General features: G+C 42.0%; 1 protein-coding gene across 5 annotated transcripts in view; it reads right to left on the reverse strand.

Moving 5' to 3' along the window:
* mcf2la (mcf.2 cell line derived transforming sequence-like a) overlaps positions 1–17,859 on the reverse strand; it is a 225,589-nt gene that overhangs the window by 36,715 nt on the left and 171,015 nt on the right. For all 5 annotated transcript variants that reach the window (XM_059967763.1, XM_059967758.1, XM_059967760.1 and 2 more), the window contains exons 19-22: positions 17,645–17,737; positions 12,829–12,921; positions 8,942–9,067; positions 734–955 (exon numbers count right to left, since the gene is read on the reverse strand). In XM_059967763.1, coding sequence (XP_059823746.1) covers positions 734–955; positions 8,942–9,067; positions 12,829–12,921; positions 17,645–17,737 — 534 coding nt within the window. The remainder of the gene's footprint in view (positions 1–733; positions 956–8,941; positions 9,068–12,828; positions 12,922–17,644; positions 17,738–17,859) is intronic.

Here is a 17,859-nt window from a genome sequence, read left to right on the forward strand (position 1 = left end):
GAATTAAGGGTTATGTGGAAAAGGCAGGTAGGTGGAGATGAGTCCATGATCCGATCAGCCATGATCTTCTTGAATGGCAGAGCAGGCTCAATGGGCCAGATGACCGACTCCTGCTCCTACTTCTTAAGTAAAAGGTTGGTAAAGTTAGGGAACCTAAAATGTCAAGGGAGGTGGTGAATTTAGTCAAGAAAGAAAAGGAAGTGTTGGTAAGGTTTATGGAGCTAAAAGCAAACTGAGCCTTTCAGGATTACAAAGAAGCCAGAAAGACTCAAGAAGGGAATAGGGAAAGCTAAAGGATGCCATGAAAAGCAGGACTAAAGTGAATCCCAAGACATTCTAACACAGTCTAGAGCAAAAGAATAGCTAGGATCACTCTAGGATAAAAGGGAGGTGAGTCATGTGGAGGCAGAGGATATGGGTGAGGCACTAAATACCAGTCAACTGGAGCCATCAACAATCTGCTGAGGAACTCAGTTGGTCACTACAGTCTCTTGTGCCTACCACTCAAATGGGTTGTTTTGTTTTTGTTGATGTGGGTCTTGTTGAAGATGCAGTCATTCAGGCAAGGGAAGAGTATTCCATCAGCGTTCCCTCTTGAGCAGTTCAGAGACAAGGATGTTACAGTTACAGATTACAGTTCTGCCTAGTTACAGAAGTCTGAGCAAGAATAAAACATCAGGGACAGATTGTTAACCCAAGTGCTTTGTTTGCAAATTAATTGCAAAGTACTTACATGTAAGGACTGTTTATAACTGTAGGAAGGGGCTTTGTCATACCCTTCCCCATTTTCTTCTCTTCTCTTGCAGAAAAGTAATGCCTTCTCATGGAGGAATAGATGTCTCTGCATTGGTTTGAATCTTGCCAGGTCTTTGACCTTTGCATGACCCTTCTTATGGTCTATCCAGACATTGAATGACCCTTGCATCAACAGCTTGCCAAGTTCACTTAAATTACCCTGTTGGAAAAGAGAAACCACATTAGTGAGACTCAAAGGTCAAATAATCCAGTGCAATTTAGCAAGATGTTTTAATGATTTGGCTCACATGACCTCATGTCCTTAAACTTCAATTCCATGGGTGGATGATGCAAACACAATAATGATCGCTCAGACTCAGCTGGATCTCACATGAAGGGAATATGAGCCAAAAAGCTAGTATCTCTCCATCTCTAGTCAGTACTTTATTTCAACAAAGCTACCTCCTGGGGTTTGTGATTTACCCAGTAGAGTACGAGGAAATGGCAGGCTATTTTCATCACTTGAATATACAAGTTTTGCTCCACTGAAATTCTTCACCTTTGTTATTGGTTATTTTGCAATTTTGTTTGAATGCCATCAGACTTTAGAGACATAGGAAAGGAAGAAGACTATTTAGCTCCTCAAACCTTCTCTCCATTCATAACTGATCTATGAATTAGCCCCAAGTCTTACCCTGTCCTGAAATTCTTTATTATCTCTAGTTAATGAGAGTAAATTGTCAGATTTGAAATTAATAATTGAACGAACATCAACAGCTGTTGGTGGAAGATTTCCGAACTTCCATCCTTCACTAAAACCAGCCATGGATTTTGTCAATACTTCCTGATGCCTCAGAAAGATCCTATCCACCCAGGTTATTCTCTCTTCTCTCCACTCCCATTAATCAGAAAGATGCACAAGCATGACAATATATACAGCCAGGCTTGTCAGCTTTTTTCCTGCTGCAGAAGACTTTTGAATGGACGTGCTATATGATAAAGATGAACACTTCACCTCTCAGTGTAACTCATCATGGTCCTCGTACCTTATTGCCTGCCTGCATTGCTCTTTCTCTGCACTTATAACACTTTATTCTGCGTACTGTCATTGCTTTGCCCTGTGTTACCTTAATGTACTTAATCAGTCTAGGTGGCATGCAATCAAAAGATTTTAACCCGATCTCAGTATATGTGACAACAATAAACCAATTACCAATCTTCAGGAAGTAGAAGTGTTTCTATCAGACACTTGTATCTGATATCACTTCTATCACTTGTATATCTAAGTTTGCTCCATTGAAATTCTTCACCTTTCTTATGGGTTAGTTATCACTCATGATGAAAACCAGTTAGGAGATTGGTTCATGCCATGAAAATCTGTCTAACTGACCTGATGTTTTCCAAACCTCAACTGGTCCTTGACTGAACCATAGATTCCATCTAGGGCACCAATGCTTGTTCTATCCAACATGTCTTCATCCTGGCCTCTGTGAACAGATGCACTACCGATGATTCCCTGGTGACTTGATGTCCAAACTTGCTGTGATCACCAACTTTGGCTGATTTATATGGGTATTTTGCTGCTAGTTTGTGGGTCTTTTAGGCTTTGATAAAGGTGGCTAAGTCCTCAGAGCCATTTGAAATTTATTCTACGCAGCTACGGAAGTGAAGGGTAGAGATGGTGGGGCTCAAATTTTTTTAAATTTTAGAAGTCTCAATATTTTAAATTTTCTCTGGTGAGGTACAGATGATTGGAGGACTGTTAGATATTCGCTTCTATTTCATGTTTGCTAAGCTTGCTTTCTAAACAACAGCTGCCATTTGAAAGGTCACAAATAGTTGTAAGTAAACTTTCACAATATTGTTTTATTTAACTTCTGGTCATGAATGGAAATCAGTCTTCAGTGCTTAAAATGTAAGTGGAATGCAGCTTGAAGTTAAACATGCATTTGCCATAGAATAGCTTTGCAAATGGGCTCTGTATTTTGAAGACACTCTGTCTGTAAAGAGTCACTGCACCTGCTTTATTATTGCTCAAAATTAGAGTATAAGACAACGGATTCTTTAAATTGGTTTATTTCAGACAGACCAGCTGACTTGATAGATTATACCATTTAGCTTATCAATAACTAATACCTGTTTTTGAAATACTTAATCCTTAAATGTTTGAAAACTGCTTTGCGCTTTTGAAACGGTTTGTAACTCGAAAATTTTTAAGATGGAAATCCTCTAAGTTTTAAATGTGTTTTAAGAGTGTTATGTGGATTTAAATATGCATCACTGTAAATAAAAGGGTTTCGGGCTGAAACCCTTCAACTCCTGATGAAGGATTTTGGCCTGAAATGTTGTCACTACCTCCTCCCATAGATGCTGTCTGGCCTGCTGAGTTCTGTCAGCGTTTTGTGTTTTTGTTTGTGTTTTAAACTACTTTGTTAGCTGGAAGTATCTTCTCCTTGGTAGGGAGAGGGGGCCACTGCTTGAATAAGTGGGTATTGGCAGTTAAACATAGATAGAAACATAGAAAACCTACAGCACAATACAGGCCCTTCGGCCCACAAAGTTGTGTTGAACATGTCCCTACCTTAGAAATTATTAGGCTTACCCATAGCCTTCTATTTTAGGGTCCATGTACCTATCCAAAAGTCTCTTAAAAGACCCTATCATATCCGCCTCCACCACTGTTGCTGGCAGCCCATTCTATGCACTCACCACCCTAAGTAAAAAACTTACCTCTGACATCTCTGTACCTACTCCCCAGCACCTTAAACCTGTGGCCTCTTGTGGCAACCATTTCAGCCCTGGGAAAAAGCCTCTGACTATCCACACGATCAATGCCTCTCATCATCTTATACACCTTTATCAGGTCACCTCTCATCCTCCGTTGCTCCAAGGAGAAAAGGCCAAGTTCACTCAACATATCCTCATAAGGCATGCTCCCCAATCCAGGCAATATCCTTGTAAATCTCCTCTGCACCCTTTCTATGGTTTCCACATCCTTCCTGTAGTGAGGTGACTAGAACTGAGCACAGTTCTCCAAGTGGGGTCTGACCAGGGTCCTATATAGCTGCAACATTACCTCTCAGCTCTTAAACTCAATCCCGCGATTGATGACACTGTATGCCTTCTTAACCAGAATCAACCTACGTAGCAGCTTTGAGTGTCCTATGGACTCGGACCCCAAGATCCTTCTGATCCTCCACACCGTATGCCTTCATAGCGGCTTTGAGTGTCCTGTGGACTTGGACCGCAAGATCACTCTGATCCTCCACAATGCCATCATATTTGAAAGTCTTCTGTCATCATACTTGACCTACCGAAATGAACCACCTCACACTTATCCGGGTTGAACTCCATCTGCCACTTCTCAGCCCAGCTTTGCATCCTATCAATGTCCCGCTATAACCTCTGACAGCCCTCCACACTATCCACAACACCTCCAACCTTTGTGTCATCAGCAAACTTACTAACCCATCCCTCCAGTTCCTCATCCAGGTCATTTATAAAAATCATGAAGAGAAGGGGTCCCAGAACAGATCCCTAAGGCACACCACTGGTCACTGACCTCCATGCAAAATATAACCCGTCTACAACCACTCTTTGCCTTCTGTGGGCAAGCCAGTTCTGGATCCACAAAGCAATGTCCCCTTGGATCCCATGCCTCCTTACTTTCTCAATAAGCCTCGCATGGGGTACTTTATCAAATGCCTTGCTGAAATCCATACACATACACATGACATCTACTGCTCTACCTTCATCAGGTTTAGTCACAACCTCAAAAAATTCAATCAGGCTCATAAGACATGACCTGCCTTTGACAAAGCCATGCTGACTATTCCTAATCATATTATGCCTCTCCAAATGTTCACAAATCCTAACTCTCAGGATCTTCTCCATCAACTTACCAACCACTGAAGTAAGACTCACTGGTCTATAATTTCCTGGGCAATCTCTACTCCCCTTCTTGAATAAGCAAACAACATTTGCAACCCTCCAATCCTCCAGAACCTCTCCTGTCCCCATTGATGATGCAAAGATCATCGCCAGAGGCTCAGCAATCTCTTCCCTCACCTCCCACAGTAACCTGGGGTACATCTCATCCAGTCCCAGTGAGTTATCCATCTTGCAACTTTCTGAAAGCTCCAGCATATCCTCTTTCTTAATATCTATTTGCTCCAGTCCATTGTAAGTCATCCCAACAATTGCCAAGGTCCTTTTCTGTAGTGAATACGGAAGCAAAGTATTCATTAAGTACCTCCGCTATCTCCTCCTGTTCCATATACGCTTTTACATTGTCACACTTGATTGGTCCTATTCTCTCAAATCTTGTCCTCTGGCTTTTCACATACTTGTAGAATGCCTTGGGGTTTCCTTAACCCTGCCTTTCAAGGCCTTCTCATGGCCCCTTCTGGCTCTCCTAATTTCATTCTTAAGCTCCTTCCTGCTAGCCTTATATTCTTCTAGATTTCTACCAATACCTAGTTTCCGGAACCTTTCGTAAGCTTTTCTTCTTGACTAGATTTTCAACAGCCTTTGTACATCATGGTTCCTGTACCCTACCATCCTTTCCCTGTCTCATTGGAATGTAACTATGTAGAACTCCACGCAAATATCCCCTGAACATTTGCCACATTTCTGCTAAACATTTCCCTGAGAACATCTGTTCTCAATTTATCCTTCCAAGTTCCTGCCTGATAGTCTCATATTTCCCCTTACTCCAATTAAACACTTCTCTAACTTGTCTGTTCCTATCTTTCTCCAATGCTAGGGTAAAGGAGATAGAATTGTGTTCACTTTCTCCAAAATGATCTCCCACTGAGAGACATGGCATCTGATGAGGTTCATTTCCCAATACCAGATCAAGTTTCCTCAGCAGTTTGAATGGGGCACAACTGCGCAAGTGCTTGGAGGTTGACCAGTGAGAACAGCGGGAAGAGTTTAAAAAGAAGACAGCTTTACAAAGTGGGTATCAGAGGAGCGGTAGATAGAGAAGTAGGAGACAGAGTAGGAAGGCTTTGGCTTAACCAGACTTTCCGATAAAGGGTTGAGGCGAGGTAGGTTATCTGTTTAAAATAAAGACAAAGTATGTGCGTGAGGCCAGTTTTCTGTACTCAGAGTCAGATGTGGGAGGTCCTGGAGACTCCCAGCCTCCTGGACGGCCGCATCTGCACCAGGTGCATTGAACTGCAGCTCCTGAGGGACCGTGTTAGGGAACTGGAGATACAGCTTGGTGACCTTCGTCAGGTCAGGGAGAGTGAGGAGGTGATAGAGAGGACCTATAGGTGGTAGTGAGGAGGGACCTGGGGAGACAGATAAGTGGGTAACAGTCAGGAGGGGGAAGGGCAAGAGTCAGATACTAGTGAATACCCCTGTGGCTGTCCCCCTTAACAATAAGCACTCCTGTTTGAGTACTGTTGGGGTGATGGCCTAAAAGGGGGAAACAACAGTGGCCGTGCCTCTGGCACAGTCTGGCCCTGTGGCTCAGAAGTGTAGGGAAAGGAAGAGGAAGGCAGTAGTAATAGGGGACTCTATTATCAGGGGTTCAGACAGGCGATTCTGTGAACGCAGGAAAGAAACGCAGATGGTAGTTTCCTCCCAAATGCCAGGGTCTGGGATGTTTCAGATTGCGTCCAGGATATCCTGAAGTGGGAAGGAGAACAGCCAGAGGTCGTGGTACATATTGGTACCAATGACATAGGCAGCAAAAGGGAGGAGCTCCTGAAAACAGACTACAGGGAGTTAGGAAGGAAGTTGAGTCGCAGGATTTCAAAGGTAGTAATCTCAGGATTACTGCCTGTGCCACGTGACAGTGAGTATAGGAATAGGATGAAGTGAGGGATAAATGCGTGGCTGAGGGATTGGAGCAGGGGACAGGGACTCAGATTTCTGGATCATTGAGACCTCTTTTGGGGCAGGTGTGACCTGTACAAAAAGGATGGGTTGCACTTGAATCCCAGGGGGACCAATATCCAGGCGGGGAGGTTTGCAAAAGCTATTGAGGAGAGGTTAAACTAGAATTGCTGGGGGGGTGGGAACCGAACTGACTGACAGAGGGAAGGGAGGTCGGCTCACATATAGAGAAAACTTGTAGACAGTGTGAGAGGGAGGATAGGCAGGTGATAGAGAAGGGACGCACTCAGACTGATATTTTGAGATGTGTCTATTTTCAAGCAAGTATTATGAAGAAAGCAGATAAGCTTAGTGCGTGGATCAGTACAGGTACTTGTAGCTATGAATGTTGTGGCCATTACAGAGACTTGGATGGTTAAGGGGCAGGAATGGCTTTGTCAAAGGCAGGCCGTGCCTTACAAACCTGATTGAATTTTTTGAGGATGTGACTAAATGCATTGAGGGTAGAGCCATAGATGTAGTGTATATGGATTTTAGCAAGGCATTTGATAAGGTACCCAATATGAGGCTTATTGAGAAAGTAAAGAGGCATGGGATCCAAGGGGACATTGCCAGTTCTGGATCCACAAAGCAAAGAGTGTTTGTAGTTGGGTCATATACTGCATGGAGACCGGTGACCAGTGGTGTGCCTCAGGGCTATGTTCTGGGACCCCTATTCTGTGATTTTCATTTATAAATGACCCGGATGAGGAAGTGGAGAGATGGGTTAGTAAGTTTGCTGATGACACAAAGGTTGGAGGAGTTGTGGATCGTGTGGAGGGCTGTCAGAGGTTACTGCGGGACATCGATAGGATGCAAAACTGGGCTGAGAAGTGGCAGATGGAGTTCAACCCAGATAAGTGTGACGTAGTTCATTTTGGTAGGTCAAATATGATGGCAGAACATAGCATTAATGGCAAGACTCTTGGTAGTGTGGAGGATCAGAGGGATCTTGGAGTCCAAGTCCATAGGACACTCAAAGCTGCTGTGCAGTTTGACTCTGTGATTAAGAAGGCATATGGAGCATTGGCCTTCATCAATTGTGGGATTGAGTTTAATGTTGCAGCTACATAGGACCTTGGTCAGACCCCACTTGGAGTACTGTGCTCAGTTCTGGTCGCCTCACTACAGGAGGGACATGGAAGTCATAGAAAGGGTGCAGAGGAGATTTACAAGGATGTTGCCTGGACTGGGGAACATGCCTTATGGGAATAGGTTGAGTGAACTCTGCCTTTTCTCCTTGGAGTGATGGAGGATGAGAGGTGACCTGATAGAGGTGTACAAGATAATGAGAGGCATTGATCGTGTGGAAAGTCAGAGGCTTTTTCCCAGGGATGAAATGGCTAGCACAAAAGAGCATAGTTTTAAGGTGCTTAGAAGTAGGTACAGAGGAGATGTCAGGGTAAGTTTTTTACACAGAGAGTGGTGAGTGCATGGAATGGGCTGCCAGCAGCGGTGGTGGAAGCGGATACGATAGGGTCTTTTAAGAGACTCCTGGATGGATACATGGAGCTTAGAAAAATAGAGGGCTATGGGTAAGCCTAGGTAGTTTTAAGGTAAGAACATGTTCGGCACAGCTTTGTGGGCCGAAGGGCCTGTATTGTGCTGTAGGGTTTCTATGTTTCTAAGTACAGCTTCTCTTTGTAGGCTTATCTATATATTGTGTCAAGAATTTTGTGTCTGAACACACCTAACAAATTCCACCCCATCTAAACCCCTCACTCTAGGGAGATGCCAATCAATATTTGGGAAATTAAAATCTCCCATCACAACAACCCTGTTGTTGTTATTATTATACCTTTCCAGAATCTGTCTCCCTATCTGCTCCTTAATGTCCCTGTTACTATTGGGTGGTCTATCAGAAAACAGCCAGTAGAGTTATTGACCCCTTCCTGTTTCTAACTTCCACCCACAGAGACTCAGTAGACAATCCCTCCATGTCTTCCTCCTTTTCTGCAGCCATGACACTATCTCTGATCAACAGTGCCACACCCCCACCTCTTTTATTTCCCTCCCTGTCTTTTCTGAAACGTCTAAAGCCTGGCACTTGAAACAGCCATTTCTGAGCTATCCAAGTCTCTGTAATGGCCACAACATCATAGCTCCAAGTTCATTTGGCATTTCACCAAAACTTGACAAACTTCTATAGATGCATGATGAAGACTGTCCTAACTGGTTCCATCATGGCACCATTGCCAAGAACATCAATGCATTTTGAACTTTGAACTTTAGACCTGAGTCAAAGTTTTAGGTCTCATTTCTGTGAGGTACACAATATCATATCACCAGCAACTCTCAATTAAGTCAGCTGATGACTTACCTCATAGCCCGTGATGGCAATCTGGTGCATTGAATCATTCACAGCCTTCAGGATTCCGACAATAGCTGCCAGCGCTTCCTGCAGATCCTCCGCTCCCTCACAGTTCTTGCTGTACTTCAGCAACTCCTGTGAAACCAGGCACGCTTATTAAGTCCCCAAAAACAGCAAGCTTAATTTTGAGATATTGGTGGAAAAACATTGGATTATTTATGCAAGCAAGTCCTTTGCTCTCCCTATCATATACCAGTAAACAGAGGTTCCTTGCGATCATTCACTGTCACTCAGTGTCTTATTATCTGCCGCACCAGTGACTGCAGCATGGAGGTATCAAGGGGCTTCTTTCATATTAGAGATGGGAATTGCCTGCAGATTGAAAGGTGCACCTGGGCATTTGTGTTACGTTTTGGAAACTCCAAAACTTTAAAAACTAGTCAAAGTAAAAACAAGGAAATCTGGAGTAATGTATCTAACTATATCTTCTTTAACTGAGGCCCACAATTATCACATGGTAGCATCATGATGTATACAATTCAAGTATTTTTACATATAAACCATAATGACTTATTTAAATGAATAAAAATGTTTAATCAAACAATATATTTACGATATTACTCATACCACTGAAATACTAAATGCACAACACTCCTCCCTGTTTGGCTGTAATCTCTTTCTCATGAGAGATTCCATTTCGATGATATACACGGTATGCTATATAATACAACTACTATATACAGATATCTATGGCATAGTAGACTTTTAAATTGTCCCATTCAGACCTAAGGATTTAATTGTTGTGGTGACTTTCTTACTCGTGTGCTAACATATTTCCTGACAAGGGGCATCACTGTGCTAGGCAGGTGAGACTTGCGGCTGTGAAACAATGTCAGGTTCCAGTTCTCCTCCGTGGTGCTTGTAGGAGTTGACTCTGATACTCTAGGAAGTGGTTCTGACAGCAACGGCCACCTCTATTGTCCTTTTCTCAGTTTTTCTCTCTGGATCAACTTCAATTGTTGCTTCTCTCCCAGCCACTTTCTTTCATTTCTTTTTCATGTTCCTTCTCATTTACATGCCTATCTTTTCACTCACATTCTTTCTCTCTATCTCCTTTTCAACTTGCCTTTTTCTCACCTTCCTTTTTCTTTCTAGGATATGAATCTTGATCTTTGGAATGTGCATTTAGTCATCCATCTATTGCTCCCTTTACAATCTGGTCTCCTCTTGGTTTACTCATCTACAACATCGTCTGATGAATCATCTGTTTTCATATCTCCATTGACTCCTTTCTTTATGGCCCTCCATTCATCCAGCTGGACTTTTGTCTTTGTGTCTAATTTTACAAGCAGCTTTTTGTCTCCCACTTGAAGTTCATGCAATAACCTTAATGCTCAGAGCAGATTCTGGTTCTTTGTATTCACAAATGCTTACAACTTTTCTGAAGATCCTTGATCTCTCTTCCAACTTAAAAGCAAGCCACATTTCACAAGTAACTGCCTGATTAATGTATCAGATATGTTGCCTACAAAAGCTGTTGTAGTTGGGCCACTGTTCTCATCACTTTCATGATTCCTCTGAGCAGCATGGTCTTTCCTTCGTCCAATGTGCTTTCCAACCAGAACACAGAGGAAGGCACCAACACCTGCTTGCCCTCTGTAGGGAAACAGTTCATGGTGTACAGCATGGAGACAGTTGTGGCATCATCCACTACCTTTCTAAATTCCCTTTCAGTTGACTCTATTATACAAGATGTGGCATACAGATGGTGGATGGTGCTCCTATCAAGTTGTAGTTGTTTCAGCCACTCAAGTGCTCATAATGCTGGTCCTCCTGTTTTCACTACATTAAAGCTCAATGTGGCTTGTATTTCACTGTCATCAATGTCATTCCACCAGGAGTTATCTTTTCTCCAGCATATATTCTTAGTTGGATACCTGCAAGTTTCAATTCATTATCTTTGAAATGCTACTCAAATTCATCTTGTGGAATGACTGAAGAAGCTGACCCTATTCTGTTCACTTCTGATGTGAGTCATATTACTTGTTAATTTTCACATTGTAATTCTCAAGACTATACCGTCCTGTGCCATTTTTTTCATCCACAACAGATTACAGCTGATTTTTGAGTGCTTCATTAAGTCTATCTCTGAAATGACATATGAAACTTGCAGGAAACTAAAATGTTTCAAAGGCAATTGGACTGGTGCTTGGATTGCAAGGATAGAGGGATGTAGGCCTAAAGTGGGCAAATGGGTTAGTATACAGGTATCACATTCAGCATAGACAAGATGGGCTGTAATGAAGATGTATTCTAATGGGAGGATGAGGCAAATGGCTGACAAGAGAAGTCAAAGACAGCAGAAAAACAAGAGAGGGCATATAATATAAATTTCAAATGTCATTCCATTCTTTAAGAAGGGAGGGTGGCGAAAGAAAATAAATTATAGGCCAGTTAGCCTGATATCAGTGGTTGTGAAGATGTTGGACTCCATTATTGAGGATGAGGTTTCAGGGCACTTGGAGGCACAAAATAGGCCAGATCAGCATGGTCTCTTTAAGGAGAAATCTTGCCTGACAAATCTGTTGGAATTCTTTGAGGAAATAACAGACAGGATAGATAAAGGAGAGTGTGGATATTGTTTACTTGGATTTTCAGAAGGCCTTTAACAAGGTTCCACATATGAGGCTGCTAAACAATACAAGAGCCCATGGTATTACAGGAAAGATCCAAACAGAAGATTGGTTGACTGGCAGGAGGCAAAGTGGGAATAAAAGGGGCCTTTTCTGGTTGACTGCTGATGACTAGAGGTGTTCCACAGAGGTCAGTGTTGCGATTGCTTTGTTTCACATTATATTTCAACGAATTGAATGATGGAATTGATGACTCTGTGGCTAAATTTGTGGGTGATCCAGAGACAGGTGGAGGGGCAAGTAGTGTTGAGGAAGCAGGGAGTCTGCAAAAACTCTGGCAGATTAGGAGAATAGGCAACAAAGTGACAGATTGAATTCAGTGTAGGGAAATGTATGACCATGTACTTTGGCAGAAGGAGTAAAGGTGTAGATAATTTTCTAAATGGGGAGAAAATTCAAGAATCAGATGACCTGTGAGTCCTCATGCAGGAATCCTTCAAAGTTAACTTGCAAGCTGAGTCGGTGGTAAGGAATGCAAATACAATGTTAGCATTCATCTTGAGAGGACTAGAATAGAAAAGCAAGGAAGTAATGGTGAGACTTTATGAAGCATTGGTCATACCACACTTGGAGTATTGTGAGTATTTTTGGCCCCTTATTTAAGAAAAGATGTGTTGGCATTGGACAATATCCAGAGGAGGTCAATTAGCATGATCCTGGGAATGAAAGGGTTAACAAAAGTGAGCAGGAATCTCATTGAAATCTATCAAATACTAACTGGTCTGGATAGAGTGGATGTGAAGAGGATGTTTCCTATAGTGAGGGAGTCTAGAACAAGAAGGTACAGCCCCAGTCTAAAGGGATGTCCCTTTAGAATAGATACTGAGGAATTTCTTCAGCCCAGGGTCGTGAATGTGTGGAATTCATTTCCACAGATAGCTGTGGAACCAAGTCATTGGGTCTATTTAAAGTGGAGGTTGATTAGTTCTTGATTAGTAAGGGCATCAAAGGTTATGGGGACAAGGCAGGATAATGGGGTTGAGAAGGATAATAAATTAGCCATGATGGAATGGCAGAGCAGACTCGATGAGTCAAATGTCTAATTCTGTACCGCAGCCTTATGGTCTAAAGGCCTGTTCTGTGCTGTAGAATTCCATGTATTGTCAGTAATTGTTGAGCTTGAGACTGTGGATACTGTGTAGGTTATCTGTATAATGGTACTCAATGCAGCGAGAGTCATCCAGTCCTAATGCTCATCCTCACCTTGAGTAATAACTGGTACTTGGTTATCCGCTGTACTGGCTTCAACAAGTAGGAATCCAGGCCCAGCTTGTGTTCCAACTTTTTCTGACATTCCTGGAATAGAAAGTTACACAAAAGGCATGGAGATCAGAATAGAGTTTGGAATTTTTGAATGCTGCTGTTAACATATACAGAAAGCAATAGCAAAGAACCCTGGCTATAACAAAGGCATATAAAATACTGCTGTAATGTGAAATGAGACTGCATGCTTTACTGAGCATGGGATGCTCCTGTCGGCAAACAGCCCAGTATTGGAAAGCTGGTCATAGATCACTCAGGGTGGGTGGAGCCATTTAGCATCTTCAATATCTAGCTAAGAAATCCAGGGATCCCCACATAGCATTTAACCATTCTCTCTGTCCGAGCACTCAGACATCGATCACTGTATGTGAGCTGACTGACAAGACTGAATGTGCCAATATAAATAGCTCTAGTACTCACTTTACCTTGTCTCATTATTAGGAAAATGTGTTGAAGTATACTGTTTCCAATCCACATGTATCATGTTATTTGTTGAACCTATTGGATCGCTATGCTTTTTATTGGATCATCATTATCCTTAAGCATTTCCCACTGATATTTGTTCCCCTTACCCCAGCTGATTTTCTAGACAGTCTAGATATGACACTTTCCTTGGGCCAGAAGCTCACTATTCAATGGCGTTCTCCACCTCTTCAGAAACTCCTTTCATCGTTACTCATTATGTTTTTGCTGTCTCAGTCTATATTTGGATAGTCCAAGTTTCCCAATATTAATACTATATGATTTTTTCAGAACCCTGCAATTTCATCTGTATTTCGCCCTCATTATTCTTCCCACTAATCGGTAGCCTACAGAATAGTCCCAGTGGTGTGAATACTCTTCCACTGATACTTAATTCTCAATTCCATTCTTCATTATTTTAGGACATGTTCACTCCAGTCCTAACTCCTTCCTTTCTTCCTTTTTAAACGCAGATCTTCACAATATGTGAGCATTCTTTATTTGCGTCTTTGTTACTGTGCATGAAGTTAGATGTGCCTGCAGCTCACTGACCTTGGAATATTTTCAAGTCAGGTCTAAGGAAGCTTATACTTGTGATGGGGATGTCTGGTGAAGACTCAATAAATTGATTCTGGGATTGTAACTTTTAACAGCAAGAGGAATTTTGGTAATTTTGATAATGGCTAAAGCTAATCATGGTTCCAACAGTTCAATCCATTGATAGACAGCATTAAGAAATGGACTTAGTATTTAACCTTGTGGAAAAGCAGGGAATGGAACACAATCTTCTTCCCACTAAAAATTAACTGTTCCCCTTACCTCTGACACTGTAGCAAATTTAGATCTGCTTTGTTATTTTTATGTGGATCTCATGGGTTTTTACTTTATGGGTCTTGACACTGCCTTGCTCATATCCAACTGGACTACATCAACTATGCTCCCTATTAACTTTCAAAAAACAGTGTAGTCAGACACAATAGTTCTTAATAACCAAAGTAAATTAACAATTTTTGATCATTGCCTCAGCGTTATTATTGTATGTAAAGAGTTCATTTAGAAAAGTGCCCAAGTGCCATACCTGAATTAGAACATACTCACAAAAGAAGATGAGAAATAGGAGCACATTGAGCCTACTCCAATGTTCAATAAGATGATGGCTGATCTGGCTGTGGGCTCAGCTCCACCTACCCGCCTTTTTCCCCGGGACCTTTAATTCCCTTGCAATGCAAAAATCTATCTAATTGTGTTAAATATATTTTGAGGTTGCCTCTACTGTTTCCCTGGGGAAAGAATTCCACAAATTCACCCCTCTCTGAGAAAAGAAGATTCTCCTCATCTCTGTCCTAAATCTATTCCCCTGAAGCTTGAAATTATGTCCCCTTAGTCTAGTCTCACCTACCAGTATAAACAACTTCTCTTGCCTCAATCTTGCCTATCCTTTTCATAATTGTATGCTTCTACAAGATCACTCTCATTCTTCTGAATTCCAATGTACAGAATCCCAAGTGATTCAATCCCTCTTCAACTCTGAGGGGCTAAGCCCCTCATCTCTGTCATCAGCCTGGTGAGCTTCCTCTGCACTGCCTCCAAAGCCAGAATATATTCCCTCAAGTAAGGAGCCCAGAACTGCATGCAGTACTCCAGGAACGTCCCTGCTTTAAAATTCAATACCTCTAGCAATGAAGGTCAACATTCTGTTTGCATTCTTGATAACCTGTTGCACCTGCAGAGCAACTTTTTACAAATCATATGCAGGCAGTTTGCTCACCACTGACTATCAACCAGATAAATGCCCATTTATCCTCAATCTCTGCCTTCTATCGGTTAACCAATCCTCCATCTGTGTCATACATTACTCCCAACTCCATGCATCCTTATAAGTATGGATAAGTCTTTTATGCAACACCTTATGAATTAATTTAGGGTATTTACTCCAGGTGTGTGTTCTCCTTTTTATGGAACTGAACAAAAAGGGGACAGGAACTATGGCCAGTATTTAGCAATATAGACACTGGCTAACTTCCCTGTTCACTGTCAGTCCTGATTTAGAATTTCTCCCAAAAACATCGATTTATATCTTTTATGTCTACAGGTGCTGGTTGACCATAACACTAAGGCCATTCAGCCCACCTGCTCTGTTATTCAGACACATTTTTTTCAAACCACATTCTCCCACCTTTTCCCTGTAACCTTAAGCCCCTTCACAATCCAAAACCTATCAACCTATGCCTAAAATAAAAATGATTTGGCCTACACAGTGGCAATGAATTCCACAGATTCACCACCTTCTGGCTGAAGAAATTTTTCCTTATCTCAATTTTAAAGGGAAGTCTCTTTATTCTGAAGCTGTGCCCTCAGATCTTAAACTCTCCTGGATAATGGAAACATCCTCCCTATGTTCACTATTTACAGGAATTTCAGTGCCTGGCTGGTTTCAGTGAGACCCCTTTTGTACTTTTGAACACCACTAAGTACAGGCCCAGAGGGGTCATTCTCGTGAACCTTCTCTAAACTCTCCCCGGGGCAGCACATTCTTCCTCAGATACAGATCCCAAAACTGCTCAACCTGTTGAGCTGTAACTTCTGGTATCTGCAGCTTCTTTCACCTTCATACCTCTGCAATCAGCAACAAGCTCCCTACAAAACTCACCTATGATAATCACTCTATAAGTAATCTTCCCCTTTGCATCTATAACGGGGCTTATATGTAATGAGCAATATATTCGAATCTAGAGACCACTTGGTAAATCAGTGGAAAATTCAAAGTGAACTTCATTGTTTTAATTCGGTTTAATCTTCAATCTGTATTTACCGATCACACTTCAATTATGGAATGTAGCAAACTCAAGTAACCAGTGTTGCATTCCCATGATAGCAAATTCTTTAAAATGGAGACTTTTAAATACTGTGGCATGATGAAAGCCATAAATACCCTGTTAGTTTGGAGTGAAGGCTTTCTGAGAGCATTCTGATTTTCTGATGGGATTACACCTGTGTTTCAATGAAACTGAAGGACAACACAATGGTGCAGTAGGTGGAGCTGCAGTTTCACAGCTCCGACCCAAGATCAATCCTGACCCCTGGAGCTGATCTGCCTGTCACTACATGGGTTTGCCCTAGGTGCTCAATTTTCCCCATCCCAAAGACGTGTGGATTGGTTAGTTAACTGGTCCCTGTAAACTGCTTCTAGTGTGTACAAGAGAGTAGAATCTGAGGGAAGTTCTGCCTTCCTTAGTTATGCCATCAGTTTAGCATTTCTTCTTCCACTATTTAGAGGGCACTATCATCTTTGCACCATTCTCTTGTTTTGCGGCAGCAGTACAGTGCAAGTACAAACATATTACTATGAATTACAAAATAATTAAATGGTGCAAAAAGCAGGAATAATGAGGTAGTGTTCATGGACTGTTCAGAAATCTGATGGTAGAGGGGAAGAAGCTGTTTCTGGATCATTGAATGTGTGTATTCAGGCTCCTGTACCTCCCTCCTGATGATAGTATTGAGAATAGGGCATGTCCTGAATAGTGAGAATTCAATGATGGATACCACCTTCTTGAGGTTCTGCCTCTTGAAGATGTCCTCAAAAGTAGGGAGGACTATGCCCATGATGGAGCTGGCTGAGTCTACAACTTCCTGCAGTCTCTTGCAACCCTATGGATTGGAGCCTCTGTACCAGGATGTGATGGAACCAGTTAATGATTTCCACCGTACATCTATGGAAATTTGCATTATACCGAATCTCCTGAAACTCCTAACAAAGTAGAGCTGCTGGTGTGCCTTCTGCATGATTACATCAGTATATCTGGCCCAGGACAGAACTTCTGAAATGTTGACATCCAGGAGCTTAAAGCTGTACATGCCACTAAACTAAGCTGACGGCAATGTTGGAAGATTAGTGTAGAATTAGTGTCAATAAATGCTTGACTCAGTGGGCTGAGGGGCCCATTTCTATGTTGTCTTCCAACAACTTAACTATACTAGCAGTTTAATAATGAACAAATTAGTACAGAACAATTGGTTTCAATGGGTACATTTAATGTCAGAGAAAGGTATACAATATACACCCTGAAATACTTTTTCTTCACAAACATCCACGGAAACAGAGGAGTGCCCCAAAGAATGAATGACAATTAAACATTAGAACCCCAAAGCCCCCTAACAGCTCCCCCCTCCTCCAAGGCAATGACCCCCCTCCCCCCCACCATCCCCACCAGCAAAAAAGCACCAGCACCCTCCACCGCTGCAGCAAGCATTAATAACAGGCAGGTGAGTTAACTACAAGAGATAAAAGTACCTGGAAAAAAATGCAGTCTGAACACTGTCTCCACAAGCTTTCTGAGCGGGGTTTATTGCGACAGTACCATTCATAAATCTGAAGGTCTTCCATCTATAAATACAAGCAATCTTATTTTGAGAGATTCATCACTTTTGGACATTTCTGACATTCCACTTAGTCTGACACTTGATGAATGACAGTACTTTTCCCCTGAGGTGAAAATGTTTAAGTCT

This window comes from Hypanus sabinus, chromosome 4 (assembly GCF_030144855.1).
Source record: "Hypanus sabinus isolate sHypSab1 chromosome 4, sHypSab1.hap1, whole genome shotgun sequence".
Classification (NCBI taxonomy): domain Eukaryota; kingdom Metazoa; phylum Chordata; class Chondrichthyes; order Myliobatiformes; family Dasyatidae; genus Hypanus; species Hypanus sabinus.